General features: G+C 37.6%; 1 protein-coding gene across 12 annotated transcripts in view; it reads left to right on the plus strand.

The window, feature by feature from the left end:
* The first annotated feature begins 1,271 nt into the window (after positions 1 to 1,271).
* Positions 1,272 to 15,501, plus strand: part of BIRC6 (baculoviral IAP repeat containing 6) — a 184,843-nt gene continuing 170,613 nt past the window's right edge. For 8 of the 12 annotated variants that reach the window (XR_004952019.1, XM_036224567.1, XM_036224569.1 and 5 more), the window contains exon 1: positions 1,272 to 1,665. Coding sequence is in view for 11 of the 12 variants with exons in the window: in XM_036224567.1 (XP_036080460.1) it covers positions 1,347 to 1,665 (319 nt within the window). In the remaining variant the exon portion in view is untranslated. Of the gene's footprint in view, positions 1,666 to 2,518; positions 5,814 to 15,501 lie in introns of those variants that run through there. The other 4 variants (XM_016136044.2, XM_016136041.2, XM_016136045.2 and 1 more) reach the window with 3 other exon arrangements.

Consider the following 15,501-nt stretch of genomic DNA (forward strand, 5'->3'; position numbering starts at 1 on the left):
CATAAGAGCAGCCTTTAGATGCACTTGGAATAATCTATGAAGACTTCCTGAAAGAAGTCTGGAGGAATGTAGAAGTCTGGAGGAATGTAATTAACTTTCATAACTTTTATTGAGCACCTACTATATGTTAGATGCTATTACACATTTTACAAATGACTCTCATAACAGCATTTTGCTTAGGTTTTAAGGAAAAGAAAACGAGGCTTTGCAAGATGATTCCCAAAATATACAGAATATACAGTTCTGTATCTTGATTGCACTGTACAAATCTACATATGATAAAATGTCATAGAACTAAAACACATCGCATAAATGTCAAATCCATGCTTTTGATATTGTACTAAAATTATGTACTATGTAACTGTTGGGGGAAACTGGGTGAGTTGGACCTCTTTTATCTTCGAGAAATATTGGTCAGGTATTTTATGGAATGTCCTTCAGTTTGTGTCTGTCCAGTTTTTTTCATAGGGAGGTGTGGGTTTTGGGGAGGCAGATCATAGAAGTCTGTACTATCTTTGCAACTAACTGTCAATGTAATAATTATTTCAGATAAAAAGTTAAAAAAAATGAAGTTATTCTCTGAAGGGGAATGATTAGAAAATTTACTTGACTGGAGTTTCTCCCACATACATCTCACATAACTTGAGTTGTTTGGAATGTGGCTAGAGAAACTAGATTTAATTATATGCTTCCAGCATCTCATATCTGGGCCTTTTGTTAAACAAAAAGATTCCGAGATGGGGGCACAGGTTTGGGGAGGTCGTTTGTTTGCTCCAAATCCAGACTAGAGGTTTTTCAGACTGTTTATTCTCAGATTAGAGCCGTGGCCAACACCCAAAGGTCTCCTTCCGGACACCGCCGAACAGCAGCACCGCGTGTGCTGGAAACCGTCCGGACGCAGCTGGAGCCGCAGCAAAGGGCTTCAGGGCCTCTCCGACAGGTAGCGCGGGACGGTGTCCCTGCCCAGCGGAAATACACGGGAGCCCAAGCTCCCCCTCTCCAGAAGCCCAGGCATGGGGCGGATCCTATGCAGCCGCCACTTCCGAAGCTCAGAGAAAAAAACTGAGACTTTGGGGACGCGGAGATGGATGAACCAGCAGCGCGTGCCACGCGCAAGCCGTCCCGCGCATGCTCCACCGTCCGCCCCCCGCCCCGCCCCGCCTCGCCCCGCCCCGCCTCGCCTCGCCCCGCCTCGCCCCGCCTCGCCCCGCCCCTTTCGCTCGCTCTCCTCCTGTACCAGCCTCCTCTGAGCTTGGTCCCTTCGGGCGCGCGGCCGACGTCCCGCGTGCGTGCGGGCGCCTGACTTCATTTCCGGCTAACGCGCTCAGCTTGCCCCCTGGCCCCGGATGGTGACTGGCGGTGGTGTTGCACCTCCCGGGACTGTCACTGAGCCGCTTCCCAGTCTGATTGTGCTGAACGCAGGCCGGAAGATGGCGGCTGCGGCGGCCTCGGGCCCGGGCTGCTCCTCAGCGGCGGGGGCGGGAGCGGCCGGGGTCTCCGAGTGGCTAGTGCTGCGAGACGGCTGCATGCGCTGCGACGCCGACGGGCTGCATAGCCTCTCCTACCACCCGGCGCTCAACGCCATCCTGGCCGTCACCAGTCGCGGGACCATCAAAGTCATCGACGGCACCTCGGGGGCCACCCTGCAGGCCTCGGCGCTCAGCGGTGAGTATGCGGCAGGCCGGGCGGGGGCCGAGCCTGCCGCGGTAGGAGCTGGGACCTCGGGATGCCGGGGAAGGAAGCAGCCCAGCCCCGGGGCTCGGCCTCTGGAGGAAGGGAAGCGGCGTGACGGGAGCGGGGAGGCGGGAGGGCAGAGCTGGGGGCTCGGGCCTGGTTGTGAAGGGAGGCCCGGAAGCTGATGGAGGAGAACCGTAGGACTTGACTATTTCAGCTGCTGCAGCTGGGAAGGAAAGACTGGCTAGTCGGGCAGTGGTGGGAGTTGCCTTTTGGATCTTGGGCGTCTGTAAGTTGGCCCTATGGGAAAGGAGGAGGCCTCGGAGCTCGGCCCCGGAGAAGGCCAGGCCTCGGGGTAGGACCTGGAGGAGGTGTCGGTACTGCCTTCTGCTAGATCGGGGAGTAAAATGTTCGAAGGGTTGGTCCCGACGTGAGAGGCTGGTGGCCCGACGCAGGCGTCCGAGTTGGTATCTAGCTCTCTCCTCTAGTGGAGAGAAGCGGATCCTCGGTTGTTCCAGGACTCGCAGGTGCTGGGATGTACCGAGGGTTTCGTCCCCCGGGTGGGGGTGGGGTGGCCTAAAGTGGGGGTGGGGTGGGAAGTAGGCGGGCTAGCTGCCTGAAGTGTTCGGTCGACGACTTTAGGACTCTGGTGGACGCCATGGAAGACTAGACCTTGTCCCCTAACACTGGGCTTCCAGCTTCCCCAGTGAAGAGAAACTCGGGACCTGCGGTGTGTGGAATGTAGATCCCTTTGGGTTCGTAATGAGGTGAAACTTCAGATCCTTTCTACTTCTTTTACCATAGTGAGCCGAAAGTTGGGATTTGGAGGTATGTCTGAATCTAATCAACGGAGGAAAGACGTTCTGGGTGGTGTACACGTTGGTCCAGGGAGGGGACTTTTAGTATGCATGAAGTGAGCACTCAGTGGATTGGACTGGAGTGTTTTGGAATTGCCCTGGCAAAGTTATATTTGGCTGAGATGACATTTCATTTGCAGTTTAATGAGCGGCAGCTTCATTCAGATGTTACAAATTGAGATTGGAGAGTGAGTATATTAGTTAGTTACTCATGCATAGATTTATAATATATGCAACTATCAGCATTTAGACAAATAAGGAAAGATTGGTATAATAGTTTACTGTGTGAGTAATAGGCACTTAAGTAAATGGCAATTTAGGGATACAGAGATAAAATAAGGGATTTAATTTTTATTAATGTGAGAGTTGTGAAAAATGGATTGTGTATAGTTATAGAATATAAACCTGGAACATATCTAGGCTAGTTTTGAGTTGTAGGCTTATACTTTTTCTTTTCTTGGCTTAAAAGACTGGAGAGGTGTCCCAGATGTAGCAATGAGCTAACTGCAGCTTGGACATAACAGCTTGTATGTGAGGGAGATATTCATTAGAAATGGGATATCTTATTAAACTGACAATATTTCAGATAAAAAAAGTATAAGGGATAATTGTGATGATGTATCTCCTACTCAGTTTAAGAAATAAAACATTACAAATAGAGTTGAAGCCTCCTCTCTGTCCCTTCTGGATTGCATTCCTCCAACCTTCCCTCTCCCATAAACATCTTTAATTTGGTTTTATAATTTTCACACATCTTTATTTTTTTTAGTATATGTTTGTATCTTTAAACAATATCTAATACTGTCTTTCATGATTTTAAATTTTGAATAAGTGGTATCATAGTATTTGCATTTGGGTTTCTGTAAAAGCTCTGTTAATGAAAGTTTTAAAATGATTTCAGTAGAAAGAGGAGTCTTCACGAGGTGTTTTTATGTCTGGAGGCCATGTTTGAGAAAAATAATGTATGCTAGAGTTTGTTATAAGAGATTGGGGAAATTGGACATATGTCTGTGCCCGTTCATGAAAGGGAAAAAATCACTGTAGTGGTAGATTACTAAAGGAGAGGGTTTTAGGTGGGTAGTAATATAAATGTAAAGGTAAAACCTAATGCTAATTTGGGATAACTTAGTTGGTATTTGTTGGGGGCATTTGTTAATTAGAGAAGTATGAGATTAGATGCAATTGTAGATGCCTGTGCAGTGAGGCTTGAATATGTGATTAAAAATATATAGAAGAGTTATGGCAAACAAAATAAAAGGATTACAGAAAAAGTTTGGAAGTAACAGTGGACAAATTCTGAAATGTTTTCATATATGAAAAGTGAAGTTTATTAATAATAATTACCAGAGGTTGTATAGGATCATGTGTATGTCATCTATTCAGATGATTGCAAAGGGAATACTGCATTTTATGTTCTGCCTGGAATATGTAGATATTTAGTAGATTTGTTTTTAATGATTAATAGAGATGACAGTCCTATAAATAGAATGGGGAGAAGGTGTCCGTAGTGACCATGGTCCTAACATGACCCCTCTTGCCAGTTCGTGGACAATGAGCCACCTTCTGTTCTACCCGAGAGGAAAGACATCTTTGTTTGAGGGCATACAGAGTGGTGTAACCAAAACCATAGAGTTTTATTAGGTGATAGAATAGTGTGTCTGATGGATGGATTCAGTTTATAGCATTATGGTTAGCCTGTTATCTAGGTTGGAAATGGAAAGATGGAAACAGGACTTGTATGTATATATGTATTCAGTTGGATGGCAAAAATGGTGAATTTTTAACTATGTCTACTAACATATATCTTCAAATTATCTGTATCAGACATAAATGTTTATAAATTCACTTGCATTAGATTAAAGAACTATATTTATATATATAGGTTAGGCAAGTATTTACTCCCTGTTAAGTGTTTGAGAAATCTGAGTCTTTGTGCTGATTCCTTGGTCTGGCATTAAGTGACCTCCATGATCTGGCCTCTACCAGTCTCTCTGATGTTTCCCTGTTTTGTTCTGTGAAGTTGGTTCATTTAATTTCCTTTCCCAATTTTAGTACTTTTGTTCTTTCTTGGAATGCACCAGTTCCCTACAGACAGTTAGACAAATCTTATCCATTTTTCAAGACCTAGAGCAGATCTTAACTTCTGATTCTTTTGGTCTGTTGTCATCCACTGAACCCTTAAGCACATACTGTCCTATTAATGTCTATTTTAGTAATTTGGCAATTTACTCTTTGTGGTATGTTTTCTGTCTTAAACTGCTTAAGTTCCATTTTATTTAGCTGCTTGTGGATTTATGATATGTGTTTAACTGTATTTCAAACTCCAGTGAAAAGAATCTTGTTTGCTTGTTTATATCCCCTACCCAGGTTGCCTAGTACAAATATTAATAAATATTAATAAATATTTTTGATCCTGGTATATATTTGATGGGTGCTTCCTTATATACTGACTGCTAAATCAACAACTTCTTAAGCTTTGTTTTGTTCTTAGATTTTTTTTTTAGAGCAGTTTTAGATTCATAGTAAAATTGAGTATACTGCTCCCCCCACATACACCCTTCAGGAACATATAACCTCCCTTACTGTCAACATTTGGCATCACAGTGGTATGTTTGTTAAAATTAACGAACGTGACAACACATCATTATCACCTAAAATCCACAGTGTACATTAGGGTTCACTCTTGATGTTATGCATTCTGTGGGTTCTGACAGATATATATGACAAGTCGTACAGAAGAGTTTCACTGCCGCCAGAATCCTCTCTCCTCCTCCCTTCCCCCTGCAACCACTGATATTTTTACTGCCTCGGTAGTTTTGCCTTGTGGTGTAGTTGGTATCATACAGTTATGTAGCTTTTTCATTTTGGCTTCTTTCACTTAGTAATATGCATTTAAGTTTCTTCCGTCTTTTCATGAGCTGACTTCTTTGTAGCATTGAATAATATTCCATTGTTTGGATATACCACAGCTTTTATCCATTCACCTACTGAAGGACATCTTGGTTGTCACCAGGTTGTGGCAGTTATGAATAAATCTGCTATAAATATTTGTAGGCTTTTGCTTGGACGTACGTTTTCAGTTTATTTGTGTAAATATCAAGGAGTATGGCTGCTGGATCATATGGTAGGATTATGTTTAGTTTTTTAAGAAACTGCCAAACTGTCGTTCAAAGGTGCTGTACTGTTTTGCATTCCAGCAGCAATGAATGAGAGTTCCTGTTGCTCCACATCCTCATCAGCATTTGATGTTGTCAGTGTTTTGGATTGTGGCCATTTTAATAGGTGTGTAGTACTTATCTCATTGTTTTAATTTGTGGTTCTGTAAATAATAACAATGTTGAACATCTTTTCATATGCTTATTTGTGGACTTAGCGTTTAAAAAATCAAAATAGCTTTACATACACCTTGTGACTATATTGTTTATATTACTAGATATATTCCTCTCTTTAGCTCTCTTTAGTTTGTTCATGCAATTTAGCATAACAGGAAGGAGCCTGGTTTTGGATATTGGTTTGGGGTAATATGTTTTTTTTTTTTCTTTTTAATTTAACTCTGTAGCTTTAACTAAATTACTTAACATTTCTGTTCTGTTTCCCTTTTGCAAAATGGGGGTGATAATTAAACTAATTATGAGGATTAAGTGTTAATACATATAAAGTGCTCAAAAATGTTATTATTGTAAATCTCTGCAAATAACCTTTTTTTGCTTTTTTACATAAACTTTTTGGATATTCTCTTGTTGAATTTTTTTTTTAGTTTAACCTCAAATTTGAACTTCTTAAGAATTTTTTTGATACCACCTTTCACTGCCTTGCAGAATCCATCTAGTTTTTGCTTTAAGAGTAAGGTATTGTTAATTTGTTCAGTATTTTTTCATTTATTTAATTACTGATGGTGCTGTTTTCTGTTCCTGAAATAGTGCTCCTTCTCCTCTAAATATAGTACTTTTTATTTTTTTATTTTAGTAAGCTTTTCGGAGAGCATATGGAGAGAATGGACTTTATGTTTTATGTAGTCCTGAATTTTGATTTTTATCTCACTAACTCACTACCTAAACTGCAGCTTCCTCTTTTGTAAATTAAGATTAATATTTAATAGGATGATTGTGGAGATTAAGTGGTAAACATATTTAAAATGCCTTACACTTTCTTGGCATGTGTGTGGTAGGTACACAGTGAATGCTAATTCTTCTATGTCTAATGGGTACTTAATATTGCCATGCTCTTCATTATTTAAAAAATGTTCACTGACATGGTATTTATATATCATTCAAATGTAAATGGAAATATAAACGTTGGTAACAAATGTTAACTATATTTGGATAAATATTTTTTGGTATGTCAGAAAGAAGTTAAGTCTGTTGTATTCTGTGTATATATGGATTATTATGTAGTATATGTGTATAAGTAAATGAAGATATATGTGTGTGGATATTAATTAATGGATATTACAGTATATGTGTAAGAGGAAGTCATGTCGCCTCAGTTTCAGAAGTGGGTACCAGATCTTTGTCATAGTGAGAAAGAGGAAACTCTAAGGTTGCTCATTGTTTTTGGATAAACACTTTAGTTTTACACTTCTTTATGAATATTTCCCTTTATCTTTTTCCTAGATAGACATCGACTTTGATTTGATATGTTTGTACAATGGTCATAAATGAGGATAAGACCGTTGTACTCTACTCATTTGCAGCCAAGTTCAAATTGAGTGAATTCTGATTGATTGATTATCTGATATGACAGCTTCTTGTTCAGACTTAAAGCCCAGAGCTGCCTCTTTCAAGACATCTTAGAATATGGAAAACTAACTAGGTTAGCCTCCATAGTCCTCAAGAAGTAAGTTTGATGAATAAAACTCATCACTTTAGAGGTAGACAATATTTTTCTTACTACTTCTGAATAGGGCATGCATTAATGTGGATGAAATGCAAAATCTTTCTGTACATCTCTGCTTTGAAATTGTGAATGAGATGATAACATTAAGAAGTACAAATTGGTAGTTAGGAAATAGTTATAGGGATGTTAAGTAAAGCATAGGGAATATAGTCAGTAATATGGTAATAACTGTGTATAGTGCTAGGTGGGTACTAGAGTCATCAGGGGGACCACTTTGTAAAATATTTAAATGTCTAACCACTGTGCCGTTGCCTGAAACTAATATAAAATAACATTGAATGTCAGCTGTAATTGAAAAATCAAAAAAGGGGGGAAGGCTGAAGGAGAATAAGACATTCAGACTTCCAGGTATAAAACAAATAAGCCATGGGTATGTGGTGTACAGCATAGAGGATACTGCCACTAATATTGTGATAGCATTTATTGTATGATGTCAGGTGTTGCTGGACTTATGGTGATCACTTCTTTAGGTATATAAATGTTGAATAACTATGGTATACACCTGAAACTAATACAATATTGTTTGTTAGCTATATTTAAATAAAAACCTTTTTTTAAAAAAAAAAAAAACAGGAGTAGTAAACATTTCCTGTTGCATAAAAAAAGAAAATTAAAAAATTGTAAATGTTTCAAACCACTTCCTATTTCCTGACTAACCTTGGTACATGCTAGGTACCTCTTAGTCTCAATTATTCTTTTATATATATATAAAAAGTAATAAACTGTAGGCCTAGAAGATCATTGCCTTCTGGATGCATCTGAGTTCTTTATAAAAATTTAATTCACTTAATTTAGCAAATTTCTTTGTGCACTGTTAAGTATACATTGGCTCTTTCTCAGTTGACTGACTGTAGTAATGGTCTGTGATGACCTATCGTATCAAAGATTTGTCATTTTTTAGCAAAACATTTTTTCTGTAATTAATGAGTTAATTTATATTGATTTAAAAAACATTTCACTATGTTTTTAAGATCCTCTATATTTATTCAGACTTTTAGGTTTATCTTCTGTGTTTTTATATTGAATGCTCAAAAATCATTCTGCTGTAGCCAAAAATTTATCCTGGTCTTTGTTTTAATAGTATTGAACTTATTAATGAGAAGTAGTATAAGAGATCAGCCTCTAGAGCCAAATAGCTTGGGCTTCAGTCTTGGTTCTCTTTGATCTTGAAGTTTATCTATAAAATGAGGATAATATTGCTATATACCTCATCAGGTGGTTATGAGAACTAAAATGAGTCAATATATGTAAGCATGCCAAAAAAAACCCCAAAAAACAGAAAACAACGCCCTCTATGTTGTATGTGCTAAGTGCTTATATTTTATTACTTTTTATTCTTGTGATGGCAGTGGTTGTTTGCTAAGTATAGCAGATGTTTTTGTTACAGATATTCCTTTGAAAGTTCAGTATTTTCTTCCAGTTTTCCATGTATGTGGGAATGTGGGTGAAATCTAATAGACATAATTATAAGAGCAGTAGTTTTTATATTATAGAATTATAAACTATGTAAGTTAATTGATTTTAGACTTGAAGTTGTTAAAAAAGCAAGGTGATGTGAAGAGCTGATTGAGTGGATTTCATTCACACATTTATTGAACAGGCGCTAAGCATGGGGCTACAAAATAATTAAGGCAACATTTTGGCCTTTGCATGCACACTCGGTGATGATTTTAGGTAAAGCATTTTTGCATACTATCTTAAGTTCTGTGATACAGATGTGTGGAATGTTGTGTGAGTTCAGAGGAGGGAGTTTCTTCAGCCTGAGGGAAATAGAGACTTCTCAGAGGAGGTTGCCTTTATGATTCCTTTTGAAAGGTGAGATACTGGGAGGGAATGTTATGGGCATGATCATCTTAAGGCAAGGTACTTGCTTGTGCAGAGAATGTTGGTCTTTAAAAACATGATGAATTCAAGGAACAGACGTTTTTGGGAGAGAGGAGTTGGGGTTCAGGCTATGTGTGGGAATGGTTAGAGTTGAAGCTGAGAAATAGGCAAGGACAAGGTCATATAATGTTTTGCTAAGAAGTTTGGACTTGATGTCAGTGGTAGGCAGCCATTGTAGGTTATGACATGATCAAATTTATTTTTAGAGCGTTGAAGCCAGTGCCCAGGTGTGAGAAATGATGAGGGTGTCATTAAGGTAATTTAAGAGGTAGGAACAACATAATTTAGTGAATATGGGGATGAGAGAGATTGACAAGGTGAAAATTATTCATGCTCGGGTTCCACTTTGAGTAATAAATAGTCTTTATTAACCCAAATAAGCAATGTAGTAGTCTCCCCTTATCCATGGTTTCGCTTTATGAGGTGTCAGTTACCCACTATCAACCATGGTAGAAAATATTAAATGGAAAATTCCAGAAATAAAGAATTAATAAGTTTTAAAATGTGAGCTGTTCTGGGTAGTGTGACGAAACCTCAAGCTGCCCACCTCATCTTACCCTGGGTGGTACTCATCCCTTTGTCTAGTGTATCCACAGTGGACACTCTGTTCACCCTCCTGGTTAGTAGCCTTCTGCATTGTCAGATTAACTATCATGGTATTGCAGTGCTTGTGTTCAAGTAACCATTATTTACCTAATAATGGCTCCAAAGCACAAGAGTAGTGATGCTGGCAGTTTGAATAGGACAAAGAAAAGCTGTAAAGTGCTTTCTTTAAATGAAAAGGTAAAAATTCTTGACTTAATAAAGAAATAATTGTATGTTAAAGTTGCTAAGATCTATAGTAAGAAAGAATCTTCTATTGCTTATTTTTTTTCTTTAATTTATAAATTAATCTTTATCATATGTAGGTATGCATAGGAAAAAACAGGATTAGATACTATCTGTGGTTTCAGACACTCAACTGGAGGTCTTGGAATGTATTTCCTGCAAATAAGGGGGAACTACTGTATAAGAAAGTGTGATGAGTAGCTAAAAGGCTGGGGAACGAGAGAGAGAGAGTAATTGCAGTCATGTTAACTTTGAGGTTCTTGAAGGACATCCAGTTAGAGATGGTCAGAAGGCATTTGGAAATGCAGGGATGAAGTCTAAAGATTTGGGGATACAGATCTGGAAGGCAATGGCATTTATAGAGAAAGCCAAGTTTAATACTTAAGGATATTGGCTCTGGAGCCAGATTGAGTTGTAGTCTGTGATTCACTACTTAGTAGCTGTGCCCTTGGGCAAGATGCTTAACCTCTCTCTGCACTTCATAATTAATACCTAACTCATTGGGTTATTGGAAAGATTAAACTGATATATGTAGACACTGCTTGAATCACCATAGCACTCAATACATATTACTTTTTGTAGTAGTGTAGTTATATCATTCAGTTCAACAAGCATTTGTCTGTCATACTGGGATAATGAGATGAATTTGAAATCTACCCCTCTCCCTAAATTCTGAAAGCTTTCTATAAGAGGTGACACCTCAGCTAAGACTTGAAAGAAAAGAAGTCTATCAGATAGGCAGAACAGCTTGAGCAAGAGTAGAGGCATGAAGTAGGTAATACAACTTGACCCTCCTGGTCCATAGCTCCTATATTTTTAAGTAGTACAAGAACTCCCAGTTTAAGTTAAAAAGTCTAGGGCCCTATCATGATAGGAGCTACATTTTTAGTATCAATTAATTGAGAAAATATTGCAAAACTACTAATTTTAAATAATTTTTATTTTAGACTTATCTATGTAATTTGAAAAATACTGCAACACACATACTTTGGGCTTTCTTCCCTGCTGGGTGGCTTAGCTTTGATTATTATGGGAGGAATAAGTCAGGTAACACTCTTTCATCTGCCCTACAACTTCAAAAGTTTTGTTGCTGTAATCTTCTTACTTATTCTTTTTGTCTTTTGTAGGTTTGTTTAATGCCCTCTTTATTTCTTCACTGTCTTTCCAAGGGGATCTTGGGAGGGAGCAGAGGTAAATGTGTGTATTTTGGAAATCTGTAGTTGTAACTATACTTAAGTTGTTGAGCATTTGGTACTCTGTACTTAGGAATGTTGGCTGTAACTGTAGATATATAAAAAATAATAGATTTCTGTAATATTGTATGTAAGAACAGTGGGGAGGTGTGTGGGAGGTACCTCTCTGATAATGTACATTGTACCGTTCATGGCCTTATGTCTTTTGGTACCTTTGGCAAGACACTTTTCTGAGTTATCATCTTTAAATGGGTTAGCAATTCTTGCTCAGACTGCTTCATCATCTGATAAGATGTTGAATGTAAAAATTCTTTGTAAACTGTAGCATTTGAAATATGAGTGATACAAAAAACATTAAGATAAACTCCTTGGGTCTAGAGGTACAAATAACAAAAAGAAGGAAGTACAGAGAGGAGATAATGGTTGTACAGATAACAAAAATAATAAAGTAATTGCTATCTGAAACAATTTGTGTCAAGGGCAGTGCTCCTAAAAAGTAGTGTGTTAAATCAGGGATGTATTTTAGAGGAGATAAATATGATGCTTATTAGAGGAAATGTTAGAAATGTTAGAGTGAGGCAGATTGGAATGAGATTTATTGTGGGCACTACGAATTTAAATCTTCATGATTTTTTCCTGTGTTTTTACTTTGATTTGTGAAGTAGGGGAGAGAGAAGGAAGACCAGGTAGATGGCACAGGACAGTGGTTCCCAGTCTTGGCTGCTAATTAGGATCATCAGGAAGCTTTAAAAAAAAAAAAAAAAAAAAATTCCGGGCCCCAGTATTCTGACATAAGCAGTCTGGAGAGGAGCCCAGGCATACTTTTTTTTTTTTAAAAGCATGCTGGGTGAGTCTAATGTGCAGCTAAGTTGAGAGGTTTAAACTTTAACTGGGACCTGAGACAAGTTTATTTGATATGCCTGGAATTCAATGAGAGACAAGTTTCATTTGAATTGAATGATAATTGTTTAAAATAATTTTTTTTTGTGACAAAAACCTCCCAAATTAGTTTGTCTGCTAATAAAACCTACCTCAATGTATTTTAAATTGTATTTAATGACTATATAATGAAAAAATGCTTATAAGAGCAGGGATATGCCAAGGGCCCAATTTCTGTTGCTTTCTGTTTTTTCCTTCTGTACTGTAATTCAGTTTTTGTTTTGTTTTTTGAGCTACCTGAGTGCTCTGATATACTTTTGTACCAAAATGCCATGACAGCAGCCTAGGACGGTGACTTCATAACTGGGGACAGGAGGAGGGGAGGGGAAAAAGGAGCTGGGAAGGTGATGGCTGAGTTATTTGTACCAGATAACCTAGTTTCATGCCTAAAATATCTTAGTTTCATGTTGTATTAAAAAAAAAAATTTGTGAGAATACTGCATTTTACCACATTATAGCTTAGTGTTAACATAGTATAAGTTCTTCAGAACTATAGAAAATAATTCATTCAAAAATATTTATTGTGTGTCAAACACTGTTAATACAGCTTTTAACAAAGTCCTTGCTTTCCTAGAGCTATGGCTTAGTGGGAAGAGATGTATTTTGCGCGCGCGCACACACACACACAAATGTCAGGTGGTGATAAATACCATAAGAAATTAGATCTGGTGCAAAATGGTGGTGGGTAAATTTCTACTGTGAGGTGGACTAGGAGGTCTCTTTGAGGTGGACTTAATTGACAAAAGATCCCAGTGCTATGAAATAGCAGTAAGGCAGATTATCCAGGGGAAGTTTCTGTTAGCCTGTTATTGTGGTATGCAAAAACAGATAGATGTTCATCATATTTGGATGAAATTTGACTTCGACTGACTTAAAATGTAAGCTGTGTGAGGAATAATTCTCTCTTTTGGAGAGCTCTTCTTTGCTTAGGTTGATGTTGGTTCTCCTGCCTGGAATATTAATGCTGTGCCTACATTGCATTTTATCTGTTTGTTACCCTTTCTTCACGATCTAGCCACTGCACTTTCCCAAACTTACTTTGCTTTGCACCCAGTTCTGTTTTACAAGAATACTCATTCGGCTTTGAATAATACAGTGTACTAACAACTGTTGTTAAATGATTTTAAAAGCTTTACAAAAACCTAACAATTTTGTACCTATATTTATTTTTTTTTGTATATAGTATGTTACAGTACACTATTTTAAGCATTGAAGTCTGGTGTTATCTCAGTGGAAATGGAATTTTATAATGTGTTATGTTAGTTTGCAGAGATAATGTATTTCTGATGATATTTTTGCAAGTTTTGTAGGAATGCCCATGGATAGTACATTGATAAAAAGTTTATTATTTCTTAAAGTGGGTATTAGAATTGATAACTGATTTTAAAAAACAATTTTCTAACTTCGAAATTTTTTGTTTAAAAAGTAACTTACCTTATAATAGGACATCAGGCAGACTAAGGAAAAGAGTAATCATCCATGATTTCATTATGTACAGATGGCTGTTAGCATTTGATGTGTAACAGTTTCTTTTCGCTTTTTTCTATTGTTTAATATATTTTTATAGAATTTGGATTTTAATGTTATGAACTACTTTTCCTCCTTTACTTAGTTAATATCGTGTTGTGAATATTTTCCCATGTCTTTGTTCTTTTATATTCTAAAATAAATTTTATTTAGTGATTATACTGTGAAATGGCCTGTTTTATTTTTGTGTGTGTAGTAGTAATACATGCATAGATTCTCGTAACCACCACCACAATCAGAATACAGAGCAGTTTAAACATCTGAAAAAGTTCCCCCATGGTGTCCCTTTGTAGTCAGTACCCCAGCTAACCCCTTGATAATCATTGATTTGTTCTCCATATTATTATTGTCTTTTCTAGACTGACATAGAAATGGAATCCTCCATTATGTAACTTTTTGTTATTGACTTCTTACACTTACTGTAATGCCTTTGAGATTCACTCAAGTTGTTGCATGTATCAATAGTTCATTCCTTTTTATTGTTAAATAGTATTCTGTTATATTGATGTATCACCATTTGTTTAGCTGGTTACTCTTTAAATGACATTTGAATGTTATCAGTTTTTGGTGATTATAAATAGAGCCACTATAAACGTCTGAGTACAGGTTTTTATGTGAATATAAGGTTTTATGTTTCTAGGGTAAATCTGTAGAAGGGGGATTACAGGGGCATTTGGTAAGTACATGTTTAACTTTATAGAAAACTGTCAAAGTAGTGTGGCTGTACCATTATGCATTTCCATTAGAAATGTGTGAATTCCACATACAACTCAACACCACCACCAACAAAAAATCCTATTTAAAAATGCGCAGAGGACCTGAAGAGAGAGTTCTCCCAAGAAGACATACAAATAGCCAACAAATATATGAAAAGATGCTCAACTTTACTAGCTTTTGGTAAATGCAAATCAAAACCACAGTTAGATACCACCTCACACCTGTTAGAATGGCTGTTTAAGACAAGAAATAACAAGCATTAGAGAGCTTGTAGAGAAAAAGGAACCCCCATACACTGTTGGTAGGCATGTAGATTGGTACAAACACTGTGGAAAACAGTATTTTGGTTCCTCAAAAAATTAAGAATAGAGTTAACCATATGACTCAGCAATCCTGCTTCGGGTATCTACCTGGAAAATTTGAAAGCATTTGTTTGTAAAGGTATATACACCTCTACGTTCATTGCAGCATTATTCATGGTGGCCAAGACATGGAAACAACCGAAGTATCCTTTGATAGATGATTGGATAAAGAAGATGTGGTGCAGTGGATACTACTCTGCTGTAAGAAAAGATGAAATGCTGCCATTTGAGACAGTATGGATGGATCTTGAGAATACCATGTTAAGAGAAACATGTCAAATGGAAAAAAGTCAAGAATCATATGATTTCATTCATGTGTGGGATGTTAAACTGAAGGCAAAAAATAAACAAGACAAACAAAAACTCAAAGACACGGTCAACAGTTTAATGTTTACCAGAGTGAAAGGAGCACAGGTGGAGTTAGAAAAGGATAAAGGGGATCAAATATATGATGACAGAAGGAAATTTGACTTTGGGTGGTGAACACACAATGCGGTAGACAGAGGATGTATTATAGAATTGTACACTTGAAACCTATATGATTTTATTAATGTCACTTCAAAAAATTTAATACAAATTAAAAAAAAAAGAACTTTAAGAAACGTATGAGTTACACTTTACATC

This window comes from Rousettus aegyptiacus, unplaced genomic scaffold, assembly GCF_014176215.1.
Source record: "Rousettus aegyptiacus isolate mRouAeg1 unplaced genomic scaffold, mRouAeg1.p scaffold_m13_p_7, whole genome shotgun sequence".
Classification (NCBI taxonomy): Eukaryota; Metazoa; Chordata; class Mammalia; order Chiroptera; family Pteropodidae; genus Rousettus; species Rousettus aegyptiacus.